The 21,754-nt window shown below is 38.4% G+C and overlaps 1 protein-coding gene across 1 annotated transcript in view; it reads left to right on the forward strand.

Moving 5' to 3' along the window:
• Brwd3 (bromodomain and WD repeat domain containing 3) overlaps nucleotides 1-21,754 on the forward strand; it is a 116,333-nt gene that overhangs the window by 12,982 nt on the left and 81,597 nt on the right. The window contains exons 5-6 of the mRNA XM_070040131.1: nucleotides 5,374-5,524; nucleotides 8,096-8,194. Of these exons, the coding sequence (XP_069896232.1) occupies nucleotides 5,374-5,524; nucleotides 8,096-8,194 (250 nt within the window). The remainder of the gene's footprint in view (nucleotides 1-5,373; nucleotides 5,525-8,095; nucleotides 8,195-21,754) is intronic.

Raw genomic sequence — 21,754 nt, forward strand, 5'->3', positions numbered from 1 at the left:
GGATTACAGACATGAGATGCGTGGCTAGGACCACATACTTGAGCCTCTGGAATAGCTAGGATTATAGGCATTCATTGTCACCTGGCTTGTGTTTTGCTCTTAAACTTTGATTTTAGAGAACAGGTTTGTTGTTTGTTTTGTTTTGTTTTTGGCTGGTTCTGGGGCTTGAACTCAGGGCCTAGGTGCTGTCCCTGAGCCTTTGTGCTCTAGGCTAGTGCTCTACCAATTGAGGCACAGCTCCCAGCCTTTTCTGAGTAGTGTATTGAAGATAAGGGTCTCATGACTTTACTGCCTGTGCTGGCTTTGAACAGCAACTTTCAGCTCTCAGCATTTGGATGAGTATGTAGGAATATAGGAATGAGCCCTTGGCTCCTAGCTAACGAAATTTTTTTTCTTCTCATTTCAAAATATTTGTTAAGTTTTACTAGTTGGCCTTTGTACTGTAGTTAGATGATTGAAATTAGAATGAGCTTTGATTGAAAAGAGTGGTTTACTTTTTTTGCTGGGGGGGTCCGGTTGTGGGGCCTGAACTCTGGGCCTGGGCCCTATCCCTCAGGCTCTTCAGCTCAAGGCTAGCACTCTACCACTTGAGCCACAATACCACTTCCGGCTTTTTTCTTTTTGCTTATGTGGTGCTGAGGAATCGAACCCAGGGCCTCATGCATGCAAGGCAAGCGTGCTACCACTGAGCCACCTTCCCAGCCCATGAGTGGCTTATTACATTATTAAGATAGGGATTTAAAAAAAAAGAATATTTTGGTGCTTGCCTTTAAATTGTATTGTATTATATTATATTACATTTCTATGTATTTTAATATAAAATCATAAAAGAAACCTTTAGAAAGTAACTAGGGTAAAAAAATGTTCTTTACCAAATAATAGCTGTAAGGTTTCACCTGGTAGCCCATACTTATTATCCTAGCTACTATACAGGCAAAGATCTGGAGGCCACTGCTGGCAAAAAATTGAAACTCCATTTCCATCACTGAATGGGCATGGTGGCATGAGCCTATACCCCCAGTTAATTGAGAGCATATATCAGGATTGAGATATAAGGTTGGCCAATTCAAAAAATGGAGACCCTCCTTGAAAAACAACTAAAGCAAAAAACTGATTGAGAACACCAAATGTGAGGCATTCAGTTCAAACCCCACTAACACCAAATAACAAAAACCTCCAACTTTAAGCCAAGTATGCTGGGGCAAATCTGTAAATCTATCACTTGGAGACAGACGTAGGGATATTTTTTGTTGTTGTTGCCAGTCCTGGGGCTTGAACTAAAGGCCTGGGCACTGTCCCTGAGCTGCTTTTGCCCCAGGCTAGCACTCTACCACTGAGCCACAATACCACTTCTGTCTTTTTCTGTTTATGTGGTACTGAGGAATTGAACCCAGGGCTTCATGCATGCTAGGCAAGCACTCTACCACTATGCCACATTCCTAACCCAGTGGCAGGATTTTTATGAGATGGAGGCCAGTCTGGACTGTGCGGTTAAACTCTGCTCCCCTCTCCCCACCAATAAAAAACAGCAGTACAGCTTTAGTCAAAAGAGAACGGTTTGAAGTAAACATTAACCATCACAAGATCTAAAATTTGATGTAAAATGATTTTTTTTGTACAAACTATACTGATAATGGCCTACAATTTGCCATTTTGAGGCGAAGCTATCTTGTTTAAACTCAAAAGATTATTTTTGTCATTATTTTGATAGTCTCTTCTATCTCTACTTCTAAAGCATAATTAAATTTTTATCTTATAGGAAAGAGCTTTTAGAATTAGAATGCTTAGAAATTTGGCAATTTTCTATTGCATATAGAGAAAAACCAAACGTGATTCATTTACTATTTTACTGTATAAATTTCAAGTATTAAAATTTGGGTATAAAGGTTTAAGTTGCTGGATATACAGGGTAATTTACAGTAATTTATGATTCTATGATTCTGAGCAGTTGATAAAAATGCTTACATTTAGCTGAAAATAGACCTTGAATTGATATAAAATGAAGTATGTCAGCTTATGATGCAATTGTGAAAGCTTTTCCATGAGAAAGGAAATATACATTTTCTAATTAAAGAACTGTTTTCTGGATTACATACTGTGTTTTTAGGGAGTTAAGTTTGGTCAGAGGAAAAGAAAGAAAATTGCCAATAAGGGCATCAATAACCAGATAGATCATTAAGTAAATAAATAGCTGTAGATATAAATATATCTATATCTGTCTATATGTCTAAGTGTATATATGTGTATACAGAAAATATTCTACCACCTTATAAGAAGTTATTTCATTATTTACTGTATGAAAAATTAATAACTAGTAGGAGAAATCCAGTTTAAGAGAATATTGAGAGCTGGGTACCAGTGGCTCATGCCTGTAATCCTAGTCACTCAGGAGGCTGAGATCTGAGGATCATGGTTCAAAGCCAGCCCAGGCAGGAAAGTCCATGAGACTCTTTTTTTTTTTTTGGTCCAGTCATGGGCCTGAACTCTGGGCCGGGACACTGTCCCTCAGCTCTTCAGCTCAAGGCTAGTGCTCTACAACTTGAGCCACAGTGCCACTTCCAGTTTTTTTTCTTTTTTTTGCTTATGTGGTGCTGAGGAATTGAACCCAGGGCCTCATGCATGCAAGGCAAGAGCTCTACCACTGAGCCACCTTCCCAGCCCATCCATGAGATGCTTAACTCCAATTAACCACCAGAAAAGCGGAAGCAGTACTGTGGCTCAAGTGGTAGAAGGCTTGCTTTGAGCTGAAGAGCTGGGTCAGCACCCAGGCCCAGAATTCAAGCCACATGACAGACAAAAAAAGAAAAGAAAAGAAAATGTTGAGAAAAATGCATGAATATTATCAATGCTAACATAAGGAGCTTAAGATTGTTTTTCATTTGGTACAGTTTATCTTTTCCTATGGGTACTGTTTACATGGAGGCCTACTTAGAAAATACCCTACTAAGGAGGTTAAGAACTAGGATTTTAGAGTATTTCTGTAGCTAACAGATATTTTGAGATTGAAGCATCATTACTTTGATTTTAATATTATTTGCATATTTTACTAAAATGTTTCTATATGGCTATTTTCTTGGAAAACAAAACAAAAGATATGAACTATAGTAGAAAATATTTGCTTCTTTTCCCCAATGCATAAGCTAAGCCTTTCAGATATAGAGCTGAATTAACCTGCTTGCTGTTGTTCCAGTGTATCATGACATTTCCCTGAGCACTACCTATTTTGTTATATTAAAATTGGTTTTTTTGGCAAGAGCTTCCAAAAGATAATTGGCAGTAAATATTTTTAAAAAATTAATACATTTGTTTATATTCTCATAATTCTGAATATATGCATTATAGTTCTTTGACCTGGTAGTCTGTGTTTCCTCAGTGGCATATACCTGTAATCCTAGCTACTTGGGAGGATGATATCTGAAGATCATGGTTCAAAGTCAGGTTGGGTAGGAAAGTCTGGTTTTTTTTTTTTTTTTTAATCGGTGGTGGGGCTTGAACTCTGGGCCTGGGCGCTGTCCTTCAGCTCTTCAGCTCAAGGCGAGCGCTCTACCACTTGAGCTACAGCGCCACTTCCGGTTTTCTGGTGGTTTATTGGAGATAGGAGTCTCACGGTCTCTCCTGCCCGGGCTGGCTTTGAACCTCAATCCTCAGGTCTCAGCCTCCTGAGTAACTAGGATTACAGGCGTGAGCCACCAGCGCCCGGCAAATTTTTTATTTTTATTTTTATTTTTATTTTTGGTCGGCCGTGGGGCTTGAACTCTGGGCCTGGGCGCTGTTCCTCAGCTCTTCAGCTCAAGGCAAGCGCTCTACCACTTGAGCTACAGTGCCACTTCCGGAAAGTCTGTTTTTGTCAGTAGTGGGGCTTGAACTCTGGGCCTGGGCTCTATTCCTCAGCTCTTCAGCTCTTCAGCTCAAGCTCTTCAGCTCTACCACTTGAGCCACAGCACCACTTCTGGTCTTCTGGTGGTTAACTGGAGATTAAAGTCTCATGGAATTTCCTGCCCAGGCTGGCTTTGAACTATAATCCTCAGACCTCAGCCTCCTGAGTAGCTAGGATTATAGGTGTGAGCCACAGGTGCCCGCCTCTCACCCAGTATTTGTCCAGACATGCTTTTGTTGGATACTTGTTGGGATGCTAAGAATATGAACAAAAGGCACAATGTTATTCCTGTCAGTAATCACCAGAGATATATGGGAATTATTTACTCTTTGGAATTTGTTGTTCTTGACTTATGTACTTTATATGGTATATATACATATGTATATAAAATTTGATATTAAAGCCCAAAGTACATTTAGGACCTAGATTAAGAGAGTGTAAGCCTGGCACCAGTGGCTCATGCCTGTAATCCTAGCTACTCAGAAGGCTGAGATCTGAGGATCCTGTAATCCTAGCTACTCAGAAGGCTGAGATCTGAGGATCCTGGTTCAAAGCCGGCCTGGGCAGAAAAGTCCATGAGACTCTTATCTCCAAGAAACCACTCAGAAAACTGGAAGTTGTGCTGTGGCTTAAGTTGTAGAGTGCTAGCTTTGAGCTGAAGAGCTCAGGGGACAGCACCCAGTCACACAGTTCAAACCCCACAACCGACAAAAAAAAAAAATGTTAATCATCTTTTTAACTAACAATTTTGAATATAATAGCTTTCTCTGTTTATTATTTTAATGATTAGATATTTGTGAAATACATCAAGGATTTGAAAACTAGTTTAGATTAAAAAAATAAAAATGGAACACGTTTGCTTGTGTCTAAAGAGTTTACTTGCATTTTTAAGTTATAAAGAATTTGGCTTCATGTTGTAGTTTTTAAAGTCATCAATAGGATATCCTTTGAAAACATTCATAATTTGTAGGAAAAACCATGTTACTACTTAGGTGATATGTTTGAGATGTTATTGTAACTCTTATGGAAAAAATATCTAATTCTTACCAGTTCATCAGTAGTGAGGAAATGAAATAATAGATTGCATATCACCTTTGTGTTTTTTAATAAGATGAGTTATTGCTGCTTGTTATACAACAGCCTAGGCACATGATTTAATCTAGATCTAGATAAAAGTTGCCAATTGCTATCTAGAAGCTTCTGGGTTTTTTGGTTAGTCATGGGTCTTGAACTCTGGGCCTGGGTGCTGTCCCTGAGCTCTACCACTGAGCCAACTTCCCAGGCCTCTATCTAGGAGCTTCTATGTCATTTTAATGTACAACTTTTGTGACTTCATGGAATTTGAGTCAAGTATTAAGTGCTTATGTTTTTTTATATTCCTCATTTCATATTTTAAAACTGAACTTTGCTATGAGATCAAACAACTTGGAAAAGGAAGAGGTTGAGGAGTTTAAACCAAATGTTTATTTTTTTCCTGTTTTATTTCTGCATTTTAGGTGGCAGCCAATGCACACATTCCTCCAGACTACCTCCTTAAAATCTGTGAGCGAATTGGTCCCTTGCTAGACAAGGAGATCCCTCAGAGTGTTCCTGGGGTACAGACATTGCTAGGTGTTGGTCGGCAGTCTTTGTTACGGGATGCCAAAGGTAAGATGTTCAGATTGATGAACCATGTTGTCAGAGGAAGGAATGAAAAATGGCATCTTAAAATTGGGTAAATGTTCTCCTGCATTAAAAAAAAATTTGGGTGCTGGTCCTAAGGCTTGAACTCAGGGCCTGAGAGCTTTACTTGAGGTTTTTTTTTCTCAAGGCTAGCATTCTGCCACTTGAGCCACAACTCCACTTGGTACATTTTAATGCTTTATTGGAGAGAAGAGTCTTGTGGACTTTTGTGCCCAGGATGGCTTCAGCCTTCTGAGTAGCCAGGATTACTAATGTGAGCCACTTGTACCCAACCCCTTGAATTTTTTTTTTTGCCAGTCATGGGGCCTGAACTCTGGGCCTGGGTGCTGTCCCTCAGCTCTTCAGCTCAAGGCTAGTGCTCTACAACTTGAGCCACAGTGCCACTTCCTCCTTTTTCTGCTTATGTCTTGCTGAGGGATTGAACCCAGGACCTCATGCATGCAAGGCAAGCACTCTAACACTGAGCCACTTTCCCAGCCCTCTAGCCCCTTTAATTTTTAAAATATTCATTTCCTTTGAGTTTTTACATTCCTAGCCCCTAAACACATTTTTTGTGTGTGTTTTTTTGTTGTAAAAATACTGTACAGAGGGGTTACAGTTACATGTGTAAGGTAATGAGTACATTTCCTATTGAGCATTGTTATTACCTCCTCCTTTGTTTTTCCCCCTAAACACAATTCTTTTTTTTGGGGGGGGGTCCGGTCGTGGGGCCTGAACTCTGGGCCTGGGCGCTGTCCCTCAGCTCTTCAGCTCAAGGCTAGCACTCTACCAGTTGAGCCACAGTGCCACTTCCGGCTTTTTTCTTTTTGCTTATGTGGTGCTGAGGAATCGAACCCAGGGCCTCAGGCATGCAAGGCAAGCGCTCTACCACTGAGCCACCTTCCCAGCCCTAAACACAATTCTTATAGCCAGTTATCATCTGATATGTTAGGGCACAACCAGCATCTACAAAGTATAAATGTGCTGGAATTTTTTAAAAATAAGTTTTTTATTGTGAAAGTACTGTACAGAGGGGTTACAGTTACTTGAATAAGGTAATGAGTACATTTCTTTTCTTTTTTTGGGGGTCCGGTAGTGGGCCTGAACTCTAAGCCTGGGCGCTACCCTCAGCTCTTCAGCTCAAGGCTAGCGCTCTACCACTTGAGCCACAGCGCCACTTCTGGCTTTTTTTTTTTTTTGCTTATGGGTGCTGAGGAATTGAACCCAGGGCCTCAAGCATGCAAGGCAAGTGCTTTACCACTGAGCCACCTTCCCAGCCCCATGAGTACATTTCTTATCAAGCATTTTTGCATCCTCCTTTGTTTTTCCCCCTACCATTCCTTCCCTCCCACCTCCTCAACTACACTCCCCTACTCCAACCTAAATTGTAAAGTTCATTTTGCAACTTAGCATCTTGTACATCATTGTTGCAATGGGTCAACCTGTATTTTTTTTTCCCTTCCCCTCCCCAAATTATACCAACATCAAATACAGTGAAAACAGGGGTTATACCGTGGGGGAAGGACATTCAAAGCAACAAAAAAATCACATGGTACCTTATAAATATGTTAGAAACAATTGTGCTGGAATTTTCTCTGACATCTTTAGTCTAGGGTAATATCCTGTCTTCTGTAGTTTTATGAGGAGATGTTTATAGGCCTGAAGATCAAGAAGGACCAACATAAACTTACAAGTTTATTAATCTGTATATTTGCATGTGATACAGCCATATGCATAATAAAAGGTTATTTTGAAAACCAAATAAATACATTGAAGATACACTAAGGTATTAATATTAGGCTGGGAAAGTGGCTCAGTTGTAGAGTGCTTGCCTTGCATGCATGAGGCCCTGGGTTAAATTCCTCGACACCACATAAGCAGAAAAAAAAGCCGGAAGTGGCGCTGTGGCTCAAGTGGTAGAGCGCTAGCCTTGAGCTGAAGATCTCAGGGACAGCACCAGGCCTGAGTTCAGGCGCTCGACTGCCAAAATTTATGTGCATATTTATGGTTTTGATAGGCGGAATATGCATCTCAAGGGCTGGGTAGGTGGCTCAGTGGTAGAGTGCTTGCCTTGCATGCATGAGGACCTGGGTTTGATTACTCAGCACCACATAAGCAGAAAAAGCTGGAAATGGTACTGTGGCTCAAGTGGTAGAGTGCTAGCTAGCCTTGAGCTGAAGATCTGAGGGATAGCACCCAGTCCCAGAGTTTTTTTTTTTTTTTTTTTGCGTCCTGTCCTGGGGCCTGAACTCTGGGCCCTGTCCCTCAGCTCTTCAGCTCAAGGCTAGCGCTCTACCACTTAAGCCACAATACCACTTCCGGCTTTTTTTTTCTGCTTATGTGGTGCTGAGGAATTGAACCCAGGGCCTCATGCATGCAAGGCAAGCGCTCTACCACTGAGCCACCTTCCCAGCCCCCAGGCCCAGAGTTTAAGCCCCACGACCAAAAAAAAATGGATCTCAGCAAATAGAAATAAGATTGTGCCTATGAGACACAATTGGAACAAAAACCAGTTCTGCATTCATATCTTGATTAACTTTTTGTCCTTTGATTTAGACTGTAAGAGTACACTATGGAAAGGATCTGCTTTTGCAGCTCTACATAGAGGCAGACCTCCAGAACTACCTGTAAATTATGTGAAACCTCCAAATGTGGGTAAGTAATACCTATGCGTTATAATCATATTATTGATTCTTTCTGGAACTCATTAAGAATGACAAAAATAGGTACTAAGCAGCATTAAATATGAAACATAAACAAACTATATATTCAAGGGCAGTTTCTTAATTGGTTTTTATTTTTAAGGCATTTTTACCTAAAAAAAAAACTATAAATCTGTGTCTTGTAAAAGATGATCTGTTTATTCCATTTCTTTCTTAACATTTCTTATACCTGGTTGCCAAAGTTATCAGTGATGTTATATATTTTATATATATTAAGGCAAAAAGTCAACATTCTCAGTTTATTAAAATTCACATATCCCCAGTTTCTTGGGGAGACATTTCTGGCTAGACAATTTTGAAGAAATTGTACAACTAAATTTCTTTTGTTGTTGTTGTTGGTTGTGGGCCTTGACCTCAGGGCCTGGTCACTGTACCTGAGCCTCTTTGTGCTCAAGGCCAGAGCTGTACCCCTTGAGCCACAGAGCCACTTCCTGTTTTTGAATGGTTAATTGACTCTCATGGGGACTTTTCTGCCTGGGCTAGCTTCAAACCACAATTCTCAGATCTGAGCCTTCTGCGTAGCTAGGAATATAGGAGTGACCACCAACTCCTAACACTATTAAATTTCTTGACAGATTTAGGTATAAAACCATTTATATCAAAGTTAACTTGGACAAGCTGTTTGGAGAGTAGCTGACACTTTGCATTCCTATTTTCTGTCTTGCTTTTATATATTTTGTGGTAATGGGGCTTGAACTCTGGGCCTGAACACTGTCCCTGAGCTCTTCAGCACAAGACTAATGCTTGAGCCACAATGCCACTTCTGGTTTTCTGGTGGTTAATTGGAGATAGGAGTCTCATAGATTTTCCTGCTTGAGCTGGCTTTGAACCATGATCCTCAGATCTCAGCCTCCTGAGTATCTAGGATTACAGGCATGAGCCACCGGTGCCCAAACTTCTATTTACTTTTTATTTTTTAACTGGGGCTTGAGCTCAGGGCCTGAGTATTGTCCCTAACCTTCTTTTGATCAAGGCCAGCACTGTACCACTTGAACCCCAACACCACTTTCAGTTTTCTGGTGGTTAATTGGAGATAAGAGTCTCATGGACTTTGCTGCTGGGGCTTGCTTTGAACCCTGATCCTTGTACCTTAATCTTTTGAGTAGCTAGGATTATAGGTGTTATCTACCAATGTCTGACTAGTTAGATTATCTATCTATCTATCTATCTATCTATCTATCTATCTATCTATCTATCATCTATCTATCTATCTATCTTTTGGTGGTCCTAGGGCTTGAATTCAAAGCCTGGGCACTGTCTCTGAGCTTCTCTGTGCTCAAGGCTAACACTCTACCATTTAAGCCACAGCCAAGGTGCCCACTTGTGGCCTTCTCTGTTATGTGGTACTGAGCAATCAAACTCAGAGCTTCATGCATGCTAGGCAATCACTCTACTAAGACACATTCCCAGCCCCTTATTTATTTTTTGATACATTATTCTTAAGTTTTGTAACAGATATGGGGATAGGTTAGGTTCATGGTTTCTGAATGCATATGTCCAAATATTGCCACTATCATTTGTTGAAAAGTCCATCCTTTTCTCCTATTGGATTATGTTGCTACCCAGTTGACCAAATATGTATGGGTCTGTTTCTGGACTAAGCTTGTAAGTCATCTAGTGTTCACTCAGCTTGTTAAAATTGTTTTTTAACTTTTCTAGTCAACCTTCCTATGTCAATTTTAGAATAGGCTTTTAAATTATTGCAAGGAATGTTACTGAGATTAAATTAAATCTCCGATTAGTTTTGTGATAACTGATATCTTAATAACTTTGATCCTTCTAATCAAGGACCATAGTTCTTTCCAAGTATTTAGGTCTGGAGTTTCTCAGAACAAGTCTGTGTCTTGCACAACTGCTAGGAACTTTTCCATAAGAATTTTATGGTTCTTCATAATATGTAAAATATTTTCTTTGCCAGTTGCTTATTGCTAGTAAATAAAAGCTATGATTTCCTTTCCTTCCTTTCTTTTCTTCCTTTCTTTTTCTTCCATTCTTCCCTTCCTCCTTCCCTCCCCCCTCCTTTCTTTTCTTTTCTTTCTTTCCTTTCTTTCATTGTTAAATTCATTTAACTGACTTTAGTGGTTTCTTTTATAATCTTTGGGATTAAATATATGGATGGTAATATTGTCAGCAAATATTGCAGTTTTTTCTTTCTCAAACTTTCTCCAAATGTTCCTTTTATTTTTCCTACATTATTTTACTACTAGCATATTTAGTACAGTGGTTAATCAGAATGGTAAGAATGGACAACTTTCCTTTATTTTTCATCTTAGGGTAAAGAGTTCATAATCTTTTATCATTGAGTATCATAGATGCCTTTATCCATTTTAGGATGTGTTCTTGAATTTATACTTCATATATAAATTTTAAAATCACAAGCAGACATTCTTTTTTGTTATATTTTGTTTTGTGCTGTTACTTGAGCTTGAACTCAGGGTCTGGTTTGCTGTACCTGACTTTTTGATTAAGGCTTGAGCACAGTTTTGGGTTTTTTTTTTTTGTCGGTCGTGGGGCTTGAACTTTGGGCCTGGGCGCTGTCCCTCAGCTCTTCAGCTCAAGGTGGGCGCTCTACCACTTGAGCTACAGAGCCACTTCCGGTTTTCTGGTGGTTTATTGGAGATAGGAGTCTCGCTGTCTCTCCTGCCTGGGCTGGCTTTGAACCTCGATCCTCAACAGTCGTGAGCCACCAGCGCTGGGCTTCAGCACAGTTTTACCTCAGCTTTTTGGAGGTTAATTGGAGATAAGAGTCTCACGGACTGCTCATGCTGGCTTCTTACCTAAGTCCTTTAGATCTCAGTCTCCTGAGTAGTTAAGATTACAAGCATTAGCCACTCCCTGGCTTAACTGACAATTTATTTAGAACAATGCTGTCCACTACAACTTCTTTTGACAGTGGAGATAATAGTCATTGCAATTTGGGAATAAAATAACAATAAAAGTCAAGTAATTTGAAATAAAGTACAAAAAGTAAGTTTAATTTGCCATTTAGTTACAACATGTGATTAGTGGTTAGTTTGATAGTAAGATTTACAATAATATTGGCACTGCTAACCTATTCTGCTTAGGTACATAATTGGGTAATGTATTAACCAAGGAACCAGAGCTTGGACACTGTCCTGAACTACTTTTGCTCAAGGCTAGTACTTTACTACTTGAGCCACATTGCCACTTTTGGCTTTTTCTGTTTCTTTTTCTTGTTGTTTTTTTTTTTTTTTTTTTTCTGGCCCTGGGGCTTGAACTCAGGGTTTGGGCACTGTCCATGAACTTCTTTTGCTCAAGGCTAGCACTCTAACACTTGAGCCACAGTGCCACTTCTGGCCTTTTCTGTTTATGTGGTACTGAGGAATAGAATCCAGGGCTTTATGCATGCTAGGCAAGCATTCTACCATTAAGCCATATTCCCAGCCCCCAAAGAACCATTTTATAAATTTATTTTTATTAATGCTATTTTTATTGTTATAAACAACAGGTTACATTTGTAAATTGTTATAGTTACATAAGTCAAATAATGAGTACACTTTTAGACAATGGCACCCCTTCCCTCGCTCTCTTCCAGTTTCTGCCTCCTGTCTCCATCTACAAGTTGTATTTACTGTAGTTCCTTTTCAACATAGTGTTCAGTGAGTACCACTGCTGCATTTATTAACTCTTAGTGTTTCCATTTCTGTGAAATATACACATACTTAAATTTTTATTCTTATAAAGGAGATGTACAGAGGGGTTAAGTTACATGAATCAAGTAAACACCACATTTCTTTTTGGACAATGTTACCCCTTCCCTTGCTCTCTGAAATACATATTTTAAATAATGATTTTGTTATTATTAACATGTTGTACAGAGGGGTTTGTCATTTCATAAGCCAGGAAATGAGTACATTTCTTTTTTTTTGTACAGTGTCATCTCTTCCATCACTTTCCCCCAGTTTCCCCATCCCTTACCCATAAATTGCATAGTTCACTAAGTTTGTTTTTTTAAATCTTATTTTTATTTTTATTTTTATTTTTTTTATTTTTTTGCTGGTCATGGGCATTAACTCTGGGCCTGGGCACTGTCCCTCAGCTCTTTAGCTCAAGGCTAGCGCTCTACCACTGGAGCCACAGTGCCACTTCCGGCTTTTTCTGTTTATGTGGTGCTGAGGAATCGAACCCAGGGCCTCATGCTTGCAAGGCATGCACTCTACCGCTGAGCTACCTTCCCAGCCCTAAATCTTATTTTTATATTCAGAGACTTTTCAGTTTGTCATATTCTGAATTTAGTATTTCACTTTTTTTGTGCTGGTATTGTGGCTTGAATTCAGAAACTTGAGCTCTAATTTATCTTTCACTTACAGCTAGTTTTACCTCTTGAGTCATATTTCCAATCCGAAATTTATGCTAATTAGAGATAAGAATCTCGGGGTCTTTTCTGCCTGAGCTAGAGTTGATCCACTATCCTTCAGTTCTGTGTCCTGAGTAGCTATGATTATAGATAAGAGTTAATGGTCATTTAGTACCTCACTTTAGAGATTGTATTATTCCAATTATTTTTATTATAAGTTTTATAACAGTCATTGGGGGAAAAATAATGTAATATTGACCTTATCTGTACTTTATACCATGTTGGATCATTTATCAAAATGTTCCTATTACGTAGTTAATCACAATGTTTTTTAGCATTTTAATGAAGTGGAGGTGAAGGAGCATAGGGCAAGAATTTGGGAGGTAATTTTCAGATTCCTTTCTCCATAGTAACTGCTGTCACTTTGTGTGTTCTTATTTCATCAAGGTAATTTATATATTCCTTTAGGCAAAAATAAAAGATGCCTATAATGATTATATTATTACAAATGTACACACTAATCACGTTATTTCATTAGCTGTAGGCTTGAGTATTCAAATTGGTTTTGCATTGTGCCAAAATCAGAGGAAGAAAACTGAACTAAGTTAAAAGCAGAATACCATTCAGGAACCTGTGGGTCATTCCTATAATCCTAGTTACTTAAGAGACTGAGATGTGAGGATGGAAGTTCAAAGCCAGCCTGGGCAGGAAGATCTGAGACTCTTTATTTCCAGATAATCTTCGAAAAGTCTGAAGTAGAGCTTTATCTTAAGTGATAGAGTGTTATCTTTGAACAAAAACTCCAGGGATAGCACCGAGATTCTGAGTTCAAGCTCTAGGATTGTTACTAAATATATAAAAAGACATATAAGCAGAATACATGATATCAATCCAAGAAATTCTGGAACATACAATCTTAGAGGCCTTGAAATTATTACATGTTATTTCTTAGTACTTTTAAGGATTAGTACTCATGTTTTAGAAACTTTGTAAATACATATATAGATATATACACATTCATTTACAAATATGAATGTGTGTGTGGGCATACATGCATGCACAAGCATGCATGCCACTTTGAAGCTTGAACTCAGGGCCTGAGCCCTGTCTTTGAGAACTCTACTGCTTGAGCCACAGCTCCATTTCTGTTTTTTGTTTTTTTGTAGTTTTGGAGGTAGGAGTGTCACAGCCTTTGCTGCTGTGACTGGCTTTGACCAGTGATTCTCAGATCTCAGCCTCCTGAGTAGTTAGGATTACAGTGATTCCCCCATGTGTGTGTATATATACATATATATACACACATGTATATATGTACACATACATATATATATATATATATATATATATATCGGTCATGGGGCTTGAACTCTGGGCATGGGCACTGTCCTTCAGCTCTTCAGCTCAAAGCGAGCACTCTACCTCTTGAACCACAGCACCACTTCTGGTTTTCTGGTGGTTAATTGGAGATAAGTATCTCATGGGCTCCTACCTGGGCTGGCTTTGAACTGCAATCCTCAGATCTCAGCCTTCTGAGTAGCTAGGGTTACAGATATGAGCTGGTCCCCTATATTTTGAAAGTAACGTTTTATACAAACACAACTGCTGCTGAGCTAGCTTGTCACTACAGAAGCAACTTTAGGAATGTATTTGTTTATTTGATGAACTAGGATTGTACTTATTTATCACAGTAAGGGTTTTAGAAATTTTCCTATTATCATATCAAAATCATTTTTATAAAACTATAGATAAGCAAAAATGTGGTTTATTCGCTTACTTCCAGACTATTATTGTCACCTAGCTACAAATGTATGTGATTATATTTCTAGATGGAGTCAAAGGCATGATGCTATAAGGCTCTTTTTAAACTTTTTTTCCTTTTATCTTTACAATTAGCTCATAGCAAAGTCTTGTAATTTACACAGTAACCTCTAATTTCCATCGTGTACCTCAAGAAGCTTGTGTTAATTCTAAAGCCAAATTAGTGTTTACATGTTGCCATAAGCTTCCATTTAGTGTTGATTGACTCCACTTACTGTACTTTGTATGGTTATGTGTCACATTTAATACCAGAATCCACTTAGACATGGGAAATCTATACCTTGTTAGTGTGTGTGTGTGTGTGTGTGTGTGTGTGTGTGTGTGTGTGTGTGTGTGTGTGTCATTTAAACCTTTTTGGTTTCTGTCAGGAATATCAGTCATTTTCCCTTTCTCATTTTATGTAAGTCTTTTCTTCTCCATGGGTTATACTGTTGCTGGACCTTGCTTTTTGTTTATTTCCTTCTTCTACTTCTTATTTTCTTCCTTTTTAGACTCACATAATTGCTCATGAAGCAAGTTTCTTCTAAAGTCATTACTTTTATATACTTGGAGAGGAGCAAAGATGTTTGTTACACCTGCAAGTAATTACAACTGGAATATAAACTAAGTCTCTTTTGTATGTGCTACATTGTAACTGCATACTAAATATTAAATGGATAAAAGTGCTATAATTACTGCCACATGGAAACTGAAGCATCCCTGTTGAATGCATTAGTTTAGTTTTATGCAGCTGAGTTTCTAGAACACTACTTACACGGAATCAATATTGTAGTACTATTAGAATGAATAATTTTAGTATCTTTAAAAAATAAACCATGCTTTATTTGGGGGACCATTTTCATCATTATAAAATATGATGGAAATTATTACTCTGTAATCCTATTATGAGCATTTTTTTTAGTGCTGGTACTTGGGCTTCAACTAAGGGCTTAGGAACTGTGCTGAGCTTCTTCGCTTAAGGTTAGCACTCTATAGCTAGAGTAACAACTCCACTTTCAGCTTTTTTGTTGATCTTCAGATCTCAGATTCCTGAGTAGTTAAGATTACAACTGTGGTCCACTAGTGCCCAGTTATGAACATATTTTCTTTGTTCATTATTTCTTCTCTCCTTAAGCCTTTTTTTGGTGCTAGTCCTGGGGCTTTTGAATTCATGACCTGGGTTATGTCTCTGAGCTTTATTTTTGCTCTACCACTTGAGCCACAGCTCTACTTTTGGCTATTTTGTGGTTAATTGGAGATAACAGTCAAGAACTCTGCTTCCTGGGCTGGCTTTGGATTTCAATCCTTGAACCCAAATCCTCAAATCTGAGCTTTCTGAATAGCTAGGATTACAGGCAGCCACCTTCACTCAGCTCCTGTAGCTTTCTATTATAAATATGTACCAAACTATTCTAAAAGAATATTTCTCCTGGGCACTTTCCCTGAGCTTCTTTTGTTTCTTCTGTTTTGGTAAGACAATCTAGTTTGGTAGTCCAGCCTGGCCTCTAACTTTTCTTCCTTCCTTTGCATCTAGAGTGTTGGAATTACAAGTGTATGGCATCAATTGGGGCTTAAGAAAATCTTTGCTATTGCTTCTGTACCTTTAGTTCAATGCCTTACAGAAAGAGAATCTTATAATACATAAAAGGAAAAAGTACCAGCTTTGTTTATGTGGAAGAAAAAAAATTCTAAAACTTCTTGATATAATATCCAAATCAGGTTAAAAGGTTTAGAAGAGGATAAAGTTTAAAATGTGAGCTTGGTACAAGTGGCTTATGCCTGTAATCCTAATGATCATAAGGCTGAGTTCCTGAGGATTGCAGTTTGAGGTCAGCCAGGGAAATTCTGCAAGACCCCATCTCCAAAATAGCCAACAAAAAGCCAGGTTGGAGACATGGCCTAAGTGATAGAGCACTAGCCATGCAAGCCAGCTGAGAAAATGTTGGGGCCTTGATTTCAAATGCCTACATGAGCAAAAGGAAGAACTAAATAAAAATTAAAACTCTAAAATGTGAGATAAATGTCATCTCCAGTTTTATTATGTTAAAGGAACTGTACAGAAAATATGAAAGGGTTTGGAAATGATATTTCTTTGTCATCTCAAGAAAATTGAAGCAGTAACACAGTGACTGGGCTAGTAAGTTTTACAGAGATATTAGTATTATTGAAGTTTTACTGTGTATTATGGAGCAAGATGGTCATGTTCCTTAAACTGTAAACCTTTTGCTGCGAATGGTTAAAGATTTAGAGATTGTAATTTAAATCCGTGAAAGAAATAATTTCGCCATTTTGTACTTTTGGGGAGAATTTTCTACTTTGACTCAAGTTCACTTTTGTTCTTTGGGCCTTTTAAAATTAACCTATGTTAACTGTTCTATTGGTAGATCTTTTTTTGTGGGAACTCCACCCTCCCCACTCACATGCTTTACGGTAGACTTTGCTTTTCTTAAATGAACAACTAAATTTCATGGGCTGCTTTCTATATATTTTTTTCTTCTCTTTTTCCCTTGCTGCTTCTTTTGGAGATTAAACCAGGGCCTCATACTTGATAAGCAGTTGCTCTACAACGGAGTTACACTTCGCAGCCTACTATTCCCAGAATTTTTGACAATATTTTCTATTATTTATTGTGCTTTGTACTTATACGACTACATTTTAACAAATCAGATGATTGCAAATATGTACTCTTAGTTTCTGATTAAAAGCAGAAAAATAAAACTCATTGACAAGTTTTTTTTTTTTGTAAAAGAGAAAATTTTGTTTTATTTTTTTTTTATTGTAAAGGTGATCTACACAGGAGTTACAGTTAAGTAACTTAACTAAGTTACAGTTAAGTAACTTAAGTAAGTTATCAGTCAAGTAATGATTACTTTTTTTTGGTTGGTCGTGGTGCTTGAACTCAGGGCTTGGGCGCTGCCCCTCAGCTCTTCAGCTCAAGGCAAGCACTGTACCATTTGAGCCCCAGCACCCCTTCCGGTTTTCTGGTGGTTAATTGAAGATAAGAGTCTCGAGGACTTTCCTGCCCAGATGGATCTCAAGCCTCTTGAATAGCTAGACTTAAAGGTGTGAGCCACCAGTACCCTGCTGAGTACATTTCTTTTTTCTTTCTTTTTGTTTGTACATTTTTTATTTTAAAAATGCTGCCCAGAGGGGTTACAGCTACATGAGCAAGGTAATGAGTACATTTCTTTTTTCTTCTTTTTTTTTTTTGGATCCGGTCATGGGGCCTGAACTCTGGGCCTGGGCACTGTCCCTCAGCTCTTCAGCTCAAAGCTAGCGCTCTACCACTTGAGCCACAGCGCCACTTCCGGCTTTTTTCTTTTTGCTTATGTGGTGCTGAGGAATCGAAACCAGGGCCTCAGGCATGCAAGGCAAGCGCTTTAACCACTGAGCCACCTTCCCAGCCCATGAGTACATTTCTTGTTGAGCATTGTTGCTTCCTCCTTTGTTTTCCCCCTATCATCCCTTCCCTCCCACCTCCACACCTATACCCCCCCAAGTTGTAAAGTTCATTTTCAGCAAAGTGTTTTGTACATCTTGTTATTACAATGGATCAACCTGTGTCCTTATTTAAGCATTTTGTTTTTTCCCTTCCCTTCCCCCAGTTACAGAAGTGTATGTACAAGATACAGGGTACCAACATCAAATACAGTGAATACAGGGGTTATACCAGGGGGAGGAACATACAAAGCAACAAAAAAAATCACATGGTACATTATAAGTTCATTAGAAACAATAGTAAGAAAGAAAAAAGGTATTTGTGTCCCTATCTTGGGGTTCATTTTGCTTAACATCATCTTATATGGTCATATATACATAGCTTTGGGCCTTTTCTACTTGTCCTACACATGTACATTTCTTTTTGAACAGTGTCACCTCCTTCCTTATTTTGTCCCAGTAAGAATTTTGTTTTCTCAAGTATTTTTGTATTTGCAAGTGAGGATATTGTCCTTAGTATATAATAAATCCTTCAGATTGGTACTATTTTTCATTCATATTCACTTTTTTATTGAAAGCAAACTTTGCTCTTGTTATTCCTTATTACACTCCTATCCACATTCTTGTTACTTGCTATAGGTGTGTTGCTAATATATTTTAGAAGTTTGAAACTTGATTGTTTTGAAGTTGATTAAGACTGAAAAATCAACATTTTTTTCTCAATCTTAGCACCACATACTAGAACATTGTTTTGGCAATAATTTGCTTTGATTTTTATTCCCTTCCTAAGACTAAATTTAGTAAAATTGGATTAGGATTATTTAAAATAGCTACACTTTCTAAAAGCTTGTTGTTATCAAGTGTCTTTTTTTTAAAACCAGTATAACAAATGAAATGTGGCCTGTATGTATATGAGATTAAGTTGACCTTTGGGTAAACAATGGATTCAATTTGTCTTTTAAAATCCCATTTAAGAAAGTTGGAAGAATTCCATTTTTCTATAATTTGTGTTAAAGCTTAAGAATTAAACTATAAAGTATGACACTGCCCCATTTGTTAGGAAATGGACACTTGGAAAAAATCATATTAAATGAAATAAGCCAGACCCGAAGAAACATAAGTCCCATGGTTTCCCTTATTTGCAATAATTAGTATATGTCTAGGATAATTTTACCAGACAAACAGAAAAGGTCAAAAGCTATGTACAGGGGCTGGGAAGCTGGCTCAGTGGTAGAGCGCTTGCCTTGCATGCTCGAGACCCTGCGTTTGATTCCTTAGCACCACATAAGCAAAAAGAAAAAAGCCGGAAGTGGTGCTGTGGCTCAAGTTGTAGAGCACTAGCCTTGAGCTGAAGAGCTGAGGGACAGTGCCCAGGCCCGGAGTTCAGTCCCCATGACCGGACCCAAAAAAAAAAAAAAAAGCTATGTACATAAAAGGTCCTTTAGTGTCCATGAGGAAGAGAGGGTACAGTAGAAATGAAGAGATCAAGCTATGTACATATGTCCATATAAGATGATGCTAAGCAAAATGAACCCCAAGATAGGGACAGAAGAGATTCTATCTTTGTCGCTGTTGTTTTTAATGTACTATGTGATTTTTTTGTTTCTTTTGTATGTTTTTCCCCCATGCTATAACCCCTGTTTTCACTATATTTGATTCTGGTGCCCTGCATCTTGTAGATATATTTTTCTAATTTGGGGTAGGGAAGGGAAATAACAAAATGCTGAAACAAGGATACAGGTTGACCTTTTGTAACAATGAGATGTACAAGACACTATGTTGAAAATAAACTTTACAACTTCGGGGAAGGGGGAGGAGTTGGGGAGGTGGGTAGGGAAGGGATGGTACAGGAAAAACAAAGAGGGGGGTTAACAATGCTCGATAGGAAATGTACTCATTGCCTTACTAACTGTAACACCCACCTCTGTACAGTATCTTTACGATAAAAAATACATTAAAAAAACAACAAAGAAACTATACAGATATTTCATGAATGCTGTTTACAACCTACTACAAATGACAGATAAAATTGCCCAGGGGTTATATTACTCATTCATACTAAACAGATAGCATCACTAATTTGTACACTTCTGGTTTTATGTAGGGCATGGTGCCAAATTAATAATAAAGTTGTTCTTCCAACAGATAGAGATGTTACCTTACTTTGATTAAGTCACATCCATCAGTATTATCGATCAAAATATTTCCTGTGATAGAAGGCAGTAGAATTCAGTGAATTGCTCTCCTTTTTTAAAAGCAGTAATAGTGATGGTTAGTGATCCCCCCCCCCCCCCCCCCCCGTTTATGCTCAGTTTCTTTTGGGATTGGGATGTTAGGGGGAGCTTTTGTCAGTAGTGAATTTTGGAATATTCAACTGTAGGATCAGTGAAAATACAAATTTTCTTGTTTAAGTGTAATCAACTAAAGGCCATCAAAAATTAGTTTCTAATCTGACAAAATCAGATATATTGACTCACAAAATCAGATTTATTGAGGGAGTAAACTCTCAAGAGACCATGAAAGGCTTCTGAGGGATGAAGGAAGTATCTTTTATAAGGGTTGGCTTAAGCTAAGGAATTCTGAGGAAGCTAGGAGCAATTCTAGATTGGTGGCTGTCTCTGAGGCTGATTGGGAAAAGTGCACCTTATCTAAGGATCTGGTGTTTGAGAAACTAAGGCAGTTTAGGAATTAGGTATTTCTTCCTGGCCATAAATGCAAATAGCAAAGAGGTTCTTGGGGGCATCATTGGTAAGAAAACAGTGCTAGCTCAAAAGCAGTGGTTAATGATATTTTACAACTCTTGCATGACCTTGGGAAAAAGTGTTTCCTGTTAACATTGCAGCTGGCTTTATCTGTGTCTGTCCTCCCCAGCCTGATTAATTGCAGGGCTGGTGTGTGTGTGTGTGTGTGTGTGTGTGTGTGTGTGTGTGTGTGTGTGTGTGTGTGTGTGTGTGTGTGTGTGTGTGTGTGTGTGTGTGTGTGTGTGTGTGTGTGTGTGTGTGTGTGTGTGTGTGTGTGTGTGTGTGTGTGTGTGTGTGTGTGTGTGTGTGTGTAAATTCAGTCCTAGTTGATATTTACGTGTGTGTGTGTGTGTGTGTGTGTGTGTGTGTGTGTGTGTGTGTGTGTGTGTGTAAATTCAGTCCTAGTTGATATTTACTCTTTCCTTTCTGGAAAGGTTTTAACTGTTTAAAAGCATGAGGCAGCATGTAGTAATTTGATATTTTATTTAAGGAATCTTTGTAGAATTGAAAAATCTCTTCTTGCCTAGAAACATTTTCCGATGCCAGTTCAATGTATATCCATGTGTGAAATTGTTCTCATAGAAACATTTTTTTTATACATAGAGAATGAATGAACTGGTTCTATAACAACTCTGATTTGGCCATTTCGGTATTTTATCTTTGATTATTGATGGGCCTTCTAATAGAAGCCTGAATCTCTGCTCATAGTATTAACTGTCTTGCAGATGGAGCTGAAATTGAGGGATATCAAGCACAAGTTTTGATCCTAGCAGGTTGTGTTTTCTGTATCAATCATTAAATACACAACATTGAAAAGTGTGAAGACTACTGACCTAAAATTGGAGAACCAAGATTGAGCCTAAGTGTTGCCATTTATTGGCGATTTAGAGCCATGCCATTGGGCCTTGATTTCCTCATGTACAAAAGAAGGAAATTACTTGCCTTCAAATCATAATAGGATTACTGTGAACTCAAATGAGATATCTATGGAATTTCGTTATAAGCTCTTTTTTTTTGTCAGTCATGGTGCTTTAACTCTGGGCCTGAGCGCTGTCCCTGAGCTTTTTTACTCGCATCTAGTACTCCCATCACTTGAGCCACAGTGCCACTTCTGATTTTCTGGTGGTTAATTTTAGATAAGAGTCTCATGGACTTTCCTGCCCAGGCTGGCTTTAAACCATGATCCTCAGATCTCAGC

This window comes from Dipodomys merriami, unplaced genomic scaffold (assembly GCF_024711535.1).
Source record: "Dipodomys merriami isolate MVZ:Mamm:240054 unplaced genomic scaffold, mDipMer1.0.p SCAF_3, whole genome shotgun sequence".
Classification (NCBI taxonomy): Eukaryota; Metazoa; Chordata; class Mammalia; order Rodentia; family Heteromyidae; genus Dipodomys; species Dipodomys merriami.